General features: G+C 46.9%; 1 protein-coding gene across 1 annotated transcript; it reads right to left on the bottom strand.

The window, feature by feature from the left end:
- Window positions 1-6059: 6059 nt before the first annotated feature.
- LOC125942087 (uncharacterized) lies at window positions 6060-10933 on the bottom strand. The gene is made up of 4 exons (XM_049660053.1): window positions 10823-10933; window positions 9422-9646; window positions 7977-8076; window positions 6060-6245 (listed from the first exon to the last, which is right to left on the bottom strand). The coding sequence occupies exons 1-4, from the start codon at window positions 10917-10919 to the stop codon at window positions 6131-6133; spliced, it is 537 nt and encodes a 178-aa protein (XP_049516010.1). The 5' UTR covers window positions 10920-10933; the 3' UTR covers window positions 6060-6130.
- Window positions 10934-11384: the final 451 nt, after the last annotated feature.

Raw genomic sequence — 11384 nt, 5'->3', positions numbered from 1 at the left:
AGACCCTGTCACTATTGCAGTTTACCCACGCAGGAATTGGCGGGGCTTCAAAAGAGCAATAATTTCCACGAGTTATCAACACTCCTGCAGCCTAGCTCGAGCAGGTGCTGTCGCGGACCTGTCGTTTTCTTCTGGACGTAATAGTCTAAATTGACAGACTCGGACACACCAGCAAAATGACAGCGAAAAGATGGCGGGCGACTGTTACACGATATAGTGGTCCACGCAACGCCGGTTTACCGCAGCGCCCTCTGCCTTTGGTCGTCGTCGCGTTACATCGCTAAAGCGCCAGAACATCAGATTAGTTGTCATTCTTAAGATTCTAATAAGGCCGCCCCCCCTCTCTCTCTTTCTTTGTTTTTCGAATGATTTGCATACAGACAATTAGAAAAAAAAAATATATCAAAGAGAAACGTGCAGGTATTCATCGTGTAAGAACCGCATCAATATCTCTGAAAACCCGTTGTTTGTCACTCACCACTTGAATTTGCCGAGTATGGGCGCTATAACGTAAAACTATTCCAAACTTTTCTATTCCAATTCTGCAATCAGCCCTCCACGATTGGTCAAAAAAAGTTTCCGGCCATCCCCAACTTCGCCATTCTGTAACGCGCGTCACGAAAACCGCGATAGCTCCCCACCTGATATGACGTGTACACACTGATTATGCCCCTCCTGCTTGGGCCAACTTGGCCCAAGCAGGAGGGGCAGACACATGACAATAAAGCCAATGATAGGTTGGTACATACAACGGTACAATAGTCAAGTGATAGACAACAGTCAAGTAATAGCCAGTGTCGTGCTCTTCTTTACCTATGTCCTTGTCTATCCATCGCTGTTATTTTCCTAAACATGATACAACAATACGCGATAAATAAAACGTATTAAGAATTGAACAGAAACAACAATGAATGCGTAATAAGTAATAATGCACTGCCATATAGTTATTCAAACCCAACATCAGTAGGAAAAGGAAACCTCAAATCTAACATAAAATGTGTTCTTTCTGAGACCGAACGAAATTTGGCGACGTTATTACTGAATCTGGAAGTCTATTGCAGTTCGATATAGTACTCGGGAGAAAAAAAAAACCTGTTTTGGAATGCTTTAGTTTTTGCAAAAATGGTTGCAAAAATGAGCTCTAGTGCGTCTTGTTTGTCTTGTTGCTGAAGGGCGAAGGTACGGAAGATCTTCGTGTGACCAGCCATTAAATTATGAAGACATTTTATGCGATGGAATTTCCTTCTGCAATGTAAGAGAAAAAAATTGTTTTTGTACATGAGTTTACTTGGGGAATCTCATCTTTTATATTTATTAAAAATAAATCTCGTGGCCTTACGGTGAATCATTTCGAGCTGATTAATATCTTTCATTGTGTGTGGGTCCCAAGCTTGCGATGCGTACTCTAATTTTGACCGTATACATATGTGTTCACAGAGGAGGAGCATGACGAAGCTTTCAGCGAAAGAAGCACAACTTCTTGAATGCCTTCGAAGATATGTCCGATGTATGTTTAGTCCAGATTAATTTATTAGTAATGGTACCTCCAAGATACTTATAACTGTTAACGGTTTGAATGGGAATATTGCTTGAGCAGTACTCAAGTACGCTAGGGTTCTTTTTTCTAGTGACTCTTAGCAAAGCTGTTTTCTAGACATTTAACTGCATATCCCATGAATGACACCAAGAACTTGTACTATCAATAGTTTGTTGGAGCAAATCGTGGTCACTCGTAGAAGTTACTTCCTTAAAAATAATACAGTCATCTGCGAACAACTTTAGTCATACTGATGATGAAATGTCCCCTGTTAGGTTCCTGATTCCGGAAACGAACAAAAGAAAAATAATTATTCCTCATTCGACGCCTTTTTGCCATTATCCCTCTGCCATTGGTCAAAAGTTTTCGGGCTGCACCCACTTCGCTTGTCTGTCACGCGATGTCACAAAACCGCGAGAAATCACCGCGTCAAAATGATGTGTACTCGTTAAAGATGCATTATTATGCCGAACAAAACTGAAATTTTTTCTTCTGAAAAGGCAGAGACTGCTCCGTTTTGAAAGGAATAGAAGATAGCTGCCCGTGATCGCTCAGGCACTCGCTACGCGCGCCTGCTGGTGAGCATGGATTCATTTGCGTGTAATAAAACCTTTTTGCGTGGCAGTAAAACGTTATCGAGCCCTTTAGGCGCGTATACGACATTGCTCTGTCAACTCATCTTCGCTGAGGATGCATTTCAGCGGCATTTTTCACCTACCGTTGCACGCCGCCGCGATTTTCGACCGGCCACCGCAAGCTAACTTAGGGAAAGCGGACCAATCGGAGACGCCGGCACCACTCTCTTCATGCGGTTATCTATTTTCACTGCGCTGGGCTCGGCCCCATTGAAACCCTCTCCACTTGAGCGTGCTCCTCGCCTTTTGCCAGCAAATTAGATAAGAAAAACCGCTCAGTGTAGGCTGTGTTATTCGTTTTGAAAGCGAACGAAGGTGACCTCCTATAAACGAGGAGAGCGTTTCATTGGGCTGTTTGGACAGCGATGCGGGACACCGCCCGATGCTTGCGTCGGTGGTTACGTAAGTTTGACATCATGAGATTGGAATAAAATAGATTGGAATAGTTTTGCGTATAGTTATACATCCAGCATCAGTCCAACCTCTTCCAACATTTTCAGTCTCGGACGCGATCGGAGATCTTTGTTCGTTTCGCGTTCTGTTGAGTTGCTGCAACGTCACACAGTGGCAGTATGCAAAATTTGCGAGAACGGGAGAGAGAGAGCAGCCAATCGGCAAGCGGTTAACTCCCAGGACGACAAACGTTCGTTTTGGTGACGTCAAAATGACGACACGCTCCTGTCAAACATTTGGATTACGAGCACGTCGTCAGCTAGGAGCAGAACGCGACGAGAGATGTGAAGTTCGAGCGGTCGTCCGCTCGCTACGAGACCGGCTTCGCATGGCACGTCTGGTGGATTGGATTGGATCCAAACGGCGGCCGTGGCTACGGAATGGTTCACTGCTTGCCGATTGGCTGCTCTCTCCCTCCCGTTCTCAAAAAAAATTTGCATACTGCCACTTTGTGACGTCGCAGCAACTGAACAGGGCCGCGATTTCGTAGCGATGCCTTCCGCTCGATTATATGCCACTCTTATCATCCACCGTTCACGGCCGGCTGATCGCTTTGATAACGCGGGCGGGGCGTTGCTCTGACCGCTGACAAAGCGCAAAAAGTGCGAAAAGGAATATCGTCGGAAAAGGAATCGCTACAAAATCGCGGCCCAGGGCCGGTATTTTGTAGAGATGCCTTTAAAGTAATAATGCCTTTTCGCGCTTATCGCGCTCTGTCAGTGGTCAGAGCGACGGTCCGCTCACGATATCAACGTTGATAACGCGAGCGGACCGTCGCTCTGACCACTGACAAAGCGCGATAAGCGCGAAAAGGCATTATTACTTTAAAGGCATCGCTACAAAATAGCGGCCCAGAACGCGAAACGAACTCCAAGGCACAGCCAAAGCAGGGCAGGCATTTTGTAGCGATGCCTTATGCTTTATTCTATACTAGTCTTATCATCCACCGCTCACAGCCGGCTGATCCCGTTGATAACGTGAGCGGACCGTCGCTCTGGCCACTGACCAAGCGCGAAAAGGCATTAGCATCGGAAAGTCATCGCTACAAAATAGCGGCCCAGTCGAGCGTCTGCCGTTAGCCATAGGAGATGAGCATCTGGCAGATGTTCGTCGGTGGACTGCTGTCGTTTCCTAGTATTGGGGATTTCACTGCAGTGAGGCTGCCGAAAGCGTTTTTCCCGCTCGTTCACCGCTACTACAAGCGCTCTGCTTCGCAGCGAGTTTGCATGCCTTCCCTCGCTTACTTTGAGCGCCCGTGAAACAGCGCGCGACTGGTGCACCGGCTGTCAGTCTCGTGTTTCGACTAGGGAAATAAATATTCGGTACGGTGACCGGCAATTCCAAGGATTGGTGGCGCTTGATTCAGCTGCGTGACTGCACTCTCATGTATCATGTTGTATCCTCGGCGCTACTTCTACCCTTGCGTATGCCTTGCCGCATACGTGTGAACATTATGCGCGTGTGTGTGGCAAATAAAACACGCCTGTTCATTCGACCTCTGTATAACGCACAAATTTAGTTCGAGTTATGCTATGTTCAAACTGAGAGCAGTGTGTAACATGTATATGGGCACCTCGTGGAACTTTTGAACACGGTCGAGTTTTAAGCGTGGTTAGTTTGAACCCGGGTTGAAATTAAACGGATGTAGACTGCACGTTGACGATGGAACTTCACGATTGTACATACTTTCGCATACGGAACGAAGAAGCAACCTTTATTAATTTTATTGCGATAGCAATTATATGGACACTTCAACCGGATTTCTGCCGTCGCCGTCGCCATGAGGTTCCCTATAGATAAAATCTTCGCCGCGCGCCGTATGCCCGAGCGGAAGCATGCGGGGACGCGCGCTATCACGGAGAGCGAACGCACTCAATCACCCACGCGCAAGCAAGGAAGCGGGAAGCCAGCGCCGGAGGGAGCGCGGGGGGGGGGGGGGGGGGCGCACTTCTACTCTGCCAACAACCGCGCTCGTCGCTCGCCTCTTATCTCCACACGGCTCTGACCTTTATGCGCCGTGCATTCGCCGCTCAGTTTCCGTTGAAGCGATAGACCGCACGTACCTTCGCCCGCTGCGGCGTATGGGCTCGCTGCCAGCGTTTTGACAGTCGTTTGTCTGCAGTCATTCAGTGTGATCTATTCATGTTTGTTTGTGCGCGCTCACACCACGCTTGTTCATTCAGTTAGTAATAGTCGGGCCACATTTTCCAACGCACGCAACACATGCAATGCTGCCCGGATCGGCAGTGCAGCACTACAGGTGTGTCCCTTCGCACGCGCTGCCCACGGGAAGCGCTTCTCATCAACACCACCGTTTCACACGCGCCTTCTCGTGGTCATCGAGTCTCTCTTCATGTCGGTCTACTTACGCCGCAGCACACCTGCTTACTTAATCAGCTCATGTTTACTACAATTCATATTGCTACCAAAGCCGCTCACCTTACTTCGTATGACATTGCTGTGTTGCTATCGCATTCATTGCTTCGCCCTTAGGGCGAAACTGTGACATTTTTTTTAGGAATTAGTATATGTGATGCTCAATTACCTGTACTTGTTTATCACGTTGATGATTTTGTTGTAGTGAGATTGACCTTACTCAGAAAAGCGGTATTTTGGAGTTTTCTCATGCTGGTAACTGTTTTGGTAACACGTCAGTGATTCGGCCGCCGACAAATAGCGCAAGAAAACTGGGGCCGTATTCACAAAGTTTTTCGTTCGCAAGTGCTGTTTGCTAGCACCTGCTCTTATGTGCAGTTCTAGCGTAAGTACTTCCTTGTGAATACGGGCCTTGAAGGCCCAAGGTACGTCTACAGAGTGCTGTAGAGCGGCATCAGAAGCGAGTTTCCGCCGTCTGCAGGAGGCCGCTGCATACTATCTACCGCGAGCACTATCTTGAGAGGCCACGGACACTCGCACCTCTCGCGAACAAGGCATCTGCGATGGGCGATGGGCCAGGCATCACGATAAAGCATTCCTTGTTTCGCATATTCGCTAAAGTTCGCCTGGATTAAGGTGGAGCCACTGATAATGGCAAGCTTTTCGAGCAATTGGCAAGTACTAGCTTTATAGGAGCCACGCGTATATACGTACGGAAATGTTCTTTCCACAGAGTTTGGCCCAATGCGTTATAACAATTAGGCCACCTACAAATGTTGACATAAGTAATGCAGAACAGGCTGCGCGAATAGCAGCGGCTTTCCGCCTGGCAGCGAATGCTAAACAAGTGGGCTATACGGCAGACGGCCCAAGAGCGCTTCTGAACATGTAGACAATGTTTCATTGGCTGTGCACTCTGTTCACATCTCTCTTATCATTCGATTATGCGCAGCAAAACGCTACTCGGGCAACTGCAGCCTTCCACAATACCTGAAAAGTCCACGAAAGAAACTTGAAACGACGCTTTTTTTTTTCCCTTCTTATAAGCCATCCTTTATTCACCGCTGAAGGCAAGAACGCCTGCCCGCACACCTGCGCCGACGCAAGCAGCTCATCTAGCACTCCCGTGCTAGACAATCTCCTCGACGTCATCGTCGACCGGGCTCGTGGACAACACATGCGATGTACGTTCTGTGGGGGCCGGACTGTAATCGTCGGCTGCCGCGGCTATCACGTTCTCGTCGCTAGTGGTAGAACGAAATTGGACACATACAATTAGGAAGGTTGTGCTCAGATGCATACCTAATTACGGTAGTTCTACAATCTGCATAGTTTGAGTCCTTCCTGCTTTAAACTGTGCGCACAGTTATGTCAGAAGCTGTGTTTTCATACCACTAGTCTGAATGCTTTGCTGATTAAATTAATTACCCTTACGCCCAAAAGCCCTACCTGGGCTACGAAGGACGCCGTATTGGGTGACATCGGATTAATTTCTGATGCCTGGACTTGTTTAACGTGCTTGAAGATTTCGGCAACTCCTCCTCCCTCCTTTTGATTATTATTTTTTTTTACCATGGCAAGCAGTGACAAGGCGAGGAAGTAAATTTTTTAGAACAACTTTCTCGATAATAAAGTTGATTTTGACATACCGCATACACTTCAAGTGCCGCACTCGTTTAATAAGAATCGCACGTGCCCCCAAATTCGCAGCCCAAAATTCATAAAATTTTTTAATCCCAGAAAGACCGCACGCCCCGATTCTCACTACTCCGAGCGGTGTATTCGGACATTGTTGTGGTGGTGAAAACGTCTTTATTTAGAGATGACCTCAATGACACATGAAGGGATGGGCAAATTATCGCACGTGCCTAAATTGCCGTGTCGATCATCAGGGAGTCTAAATTGACTTCCTGTATCTAGGAGAGGAGCGTGCAATAGGATGGACCATTTAGCCATTTTTTTTTTTTTGCCGGCGCCACTGTTGTGAAAAGCTTTAGAATCGGAGGCATATCTAGCGCAATGAATGACACAGAGGGTGGCTGCATATCTGGCCACGAGTGTGCTGCCGGACTGAGCTTGAGCAGCAACGACAGAGGCATTGGTGAGGATTACTAAACGGGCACCAGCTACATGCCGTGCATGCATGAACCAATGTATGCATTATGAAAGCAATAGCCTTCAGCTCTCTTTGGTACAAAGGGATCATGGTGATTACGCACGGCATAAAAATTGAACCGAAATGGCCCGCCTCCGTGTAGGGGTCGCGCCTTGTCAAGATAAAAAGACGAGCGTACATTTATGGTATTCAAATGAAAGTATTTTGCGAAAGAAAGCGACACAGATCAGAGTACAGGCAAAACTGGCGAGTGAGGCTTTTGCGACATTTTCGTGCTTTTTTTTTTTTTTTGGTGTCTGCGTGTAACGCTTCTTAGCATAGTGGTTCCTCCCGCTATTCATGAAGAACGTAGCCTATACCTACACTACATCGTTCTTTTGTTTTCCAAGCTTCTCGCTCAAGTTTTGGCACATCGTATGCCGAAGCGAGTTATCGACATTTAAGAAGACAGAAAGGACTGGAAGTGACCGATTTCCTTAATTCAGTTACTGCGAACAACAGTTACGAGCCTCCGACTTCGAAATACGTTTACAGACTGATCTTGAGAAGAACCCCCAAATAATCCTGGAAATCTTTTTGGAGGAACCTGAACCTGAAACTAGTGGTGCCACCTGAAGGACTTTTGTAAACTCCTGGACGAACACTAAGCCACATATAGGCGTAAAATTGCTTGATTGTTGACTCGCTCTAAGTCGTACTCTCGGTACGTTTATTATACGAATTACGCCGCGTCATGCTTGAAGCAAGGTATGACAACGAACGGACCAACGAATGAACACGATCGGCCCATTTCCTAGCTCATAACTATTGCTCGCAGTAAAGAAAAAGAAAGAATGCGAACCGCAACATTGAAACTCACTCAGACTGCATGATGGTTTCAGTGGGCTCGTTTCTTGATGCCGCCCGCAGAATGCCCCTGCGTGTCACGTTACCTGTCACGTCATCAGCAGCGTTCGGACCTGGGAGTGGTTTCAGAGAATGCACTGTCACGCCCCGCACAGGGCAAGCGCATTTTATACAATGACCGTATGACGCATTACGTTGCCCCACATCATTACGAAAAAAAAAAAAAATCGATGAAAGATTCAACCCACAGGTGCAGTGGTGTCATGCAAGAGTAAGGTTAGTAATATCAAAGTGTATGAGGTGGACCGGACGGAAAGCCGCAAGAGCACCTGGGTTGAGGAGTTCTGTCAAATGCTCTTCTACCGTATACGTGGGAAAGCGATACCTGAGCCGTTGTCGTGCGCTTAGGATCATATTGAACGTCAAAGGCCGTGTTTTCAACCGGTGCGCTTCTACGACTTGCTTTTGCTACGTGTCTCGGTGCGGCTTCAACCCCCTTGCAGTTTCGAGAATTTTAGCCAATAAACTGCTTCAGAAAAAAAGAGGGGAGGGAGTTTTTCATGAGAAACTTTTCGCGAGACTTTATAATGAGCAAAATAGCACAACGAACATCGCTACACCGCAGCTTAAGGCGCAACGAACGCTGAAGACGCACAGGACTGGCCTTATATTCTGTCACTCGGCGGCATATATCCTGCAGCTGTGCACGTTGCTTCTGATTTCCAGAAATAGTGCAGCTCAATGTACTTTACAAGTCTTATGGGTACCACGACAACGCATATACCGGGTTTTTCACGAAATGGGTTCGAAATGGTTTTGAAAATCGGTAGAGCGTCGCGCGCGCGTCAACCGGAGGTTGAATTTGGCTCCCGCCGGCGGATTCCACGCCATAGTCGCTGTGGCGCAAGGCGAGTTCTGGATCGAAGAACTCAATATAGCGACTGTCAGGCGATGACGACAGGGTAGCGGGAACTGGAACACATCCTTATTTCGACATGAACGGCACGCACATGAAAACTGTGCCGTAAAAAAAAAAAAAAAAATTACGCCTCTAGACATCCGCGCTGTCCTCGTTTTAGTCACAAGGTGCCGCAGTTGAAGAAACAATGACGCTGCGTCTGCGTCGCCCATTTTGCCTGTGTGTGTCTCGATATTCTCAAGGGTGGACCATGCATGGTGTAATCAATATTTGAGCAAGTAAGTCAGTCTTCAGGGTGTGGAAAAAGCAAGCCCCCGGGGTTTACTCCGCGCTTCATAGATCGCCTTCGTCGTCCTTGTGACATCGCTGCGCATACACGCCTCCACACTGTGACACCGAAACGCTCTTGTATACCATAGACCTCCAATAAAATCGAGCTGAATCGAGCCGCACAAGCTCCATTTTATCTAAAGCTGAAGAGCGCTCCATCCATATTGCACGTGCAAAATTGTTGTCCTATATGTATAGGCGGTACTCACTCGGGCGTCGGGCCGTGGTTGTTGAAGAGAGTCGCTCCGGCCGCCTCTCCGTGTCTGTGTTGCTCGACGGCAAACTCGTTGAAAACAGCGAGCCGCGCTTGTGCGTCTTGCTCTTCAGCCGCCGGCTCGAACCTCTGGTTGCCTTGCGAACGATACCGGGCGCTTTCCGAGAGCTGCGCTTTTCGGAGGCGGCCTTTCGTCGAACCACCGTAGCCGTCCTGCGAGCTGGGGTGAGCACGTTCGAGGCGACTTTTGTCGCTGATACGAACTGTCCGCACTCACAGCGTCATGCCCTCTCGAACCTTATTGGCTTTTAACGTTAGTCTATCTGCTGTCCCTTCTCTGCTGGACTTCATACGGGACTATAGGACTTGTTCGTATAGACCTTAAGAGCACCAAATACAAATTCGAACAGTTAGAGAAACAGGTGGAATTGGTGCAAAATTTTCAGTGCACTCTCGTGACGGACAGCAATTCCTGAGCTAGTAATTCTTGAGAATAGTAATAGTAAAAGTAAGATGTTAGTGCATTTTGGAAAAGTAATGTCAGAACTATATAGTTTTACATATACATGTTTATTAAAAAGCTTCATGAAATAAATGAATGACTACACTCTCAACTCCGCCTGCAGCTTTGAAATTAATTGACTGAGGCAAAAAAAATTAATTAACTCGCTCATTTGAACATGACACAACTTGTAGCTGTGCAGGAGACTCCATATACCTCTGAACGAAACGCTACTTCTCTGCAGGTTAGCATCATTATTATACTCTCTCCAAGTATAAAACAGCCAGTGTTCCAGCAGTATTCTGGGTTGCTTTCTTGAGTAATTGCATGAATATACGCATTGACGTAACTACAAGAACTAAAAACCTAACTACATTAATTACGAGAATAAAAAATGTGCACCCCCCAATACGGTGCAAGTACAAACAAACGAACAAACAAAAACTTTGACAGTCGGGCCGTCATACAGAAGTTTCAGTGCGAAATAAAACAACAACAACAAAAAAAAAAAACGGGGAATTTCTGTTATCTACACCTATCCACATCAATGTAACGCTGTACCGCGTCCGAAATAGAACAGTTGTTAGTTCACGCTTCTGCCTCTGTCCTATTCTGTGCTTTGCGTCCCAAAACAAAGCGGTTAGAAAACTAGGAATTGCCAGTTGGTTATGAGCGTCGCCGTATAGTGGATGAATCGATTTTGACCATCTGCAGGGTTCTATAACGTGCGCCCAACACCTATGCACGAGCGGTTTTTCGCATTTAGCCCCCATCGGAGTGCTGCCGCCGTGGCCGGGAGTTGAACCCGCGACCTCGTGCTCAGTATAGCACAACGTCATAGCAACTGAGCCACCACTGTGCCACCTGGTGTCGAGGCGTGTATTACACGCATACCGTGCGTACTCGTGGTGGGCGCCGTGACCGCGACTTGCTCGTGCGCTGCCGCCGGCTCTTTTTCGATGGCGTTGGGGATCAGCTCCAGGTTGTCCATCTTCTTGCTCGGGCTGGCTGCAGGGCGTTGTAAGAATGGAGGGTGACCGAATGAATGGAGCAGAATGAATGGCTATAAGCTTTTGAAACTTAAAAGTTTGATGGAATTAAAAAAAAAAGAATCTTCTGAATGAACCATCACTATACAATTAGAATAAAAAAGGGCTTTTATTCTTTTTTTTAAGTATCTAACGAAGACACACTTAACGATACTTGAGAGCAGGAAAGTGTTCGCTCAAATATATTCGACGCCAATTGCCCAGAAGTGAAATTCAGCGGAATGGAAAGTAAATGAAAATTAGATAATGCGAACACAACAAGCTTTCGATTTTGCAGCTTTTATAATGAATACAAATATGTGCATTCTTTCCGGTGTTCGTTGTTTAGTTGAAAATTGGCGTTGTTTGGTGCAGTGCCCTGTGAAAATATAAACAATTGGTCGTTAACGGAAAAAAATAAATATAAA

The sequence above is a fragment of the Dermacentor silvarum genome, chromosome 1, assembly GCF_013339745.2.
Source record: "Dermacentor silvarum isolate Dsil-2018 chromosome 1, BIME_Dsil_1.4, whole genome shotgun sequence".
Classification (NCBI taxonomy): domain Eukaryota; kingdom Metazoa; phylum Arthropoda; class Arachnida; order Ixodida; family Ixodidae; genus Dermacentor; species Dermacentor silvarum.
Note: the sequence above shows the minus strand (reverse complement) of the source record. Positions and strands in the feature narration are given on the sequence as shown.

Excerpts from the sequence above, each read along its gene's own strand:
- LOC125942087 (XM_049660053.1), bottom strand. The coding sequence starts at position 10,919 with ATGGACAACCTGGAGCTGATCCCCAACGCCATCGAAAAAGAGCCGGCG. Across the intron at positions 9,647-10,822 it reads GCCCACCACGAGTACGCACG|CTCGCAGGACGGCTACGGTG; the intron begins GTATGCGTGTAA and ends TGCTCACCCCAG. Across the intron at positions 6,246-7,976 it reads GAAACCATCATGCAGTCTGA|CGACGAGAACGTGATAGCCG; the intron begins GTGAGTTTCAAT and ends TTCTACCACTAG.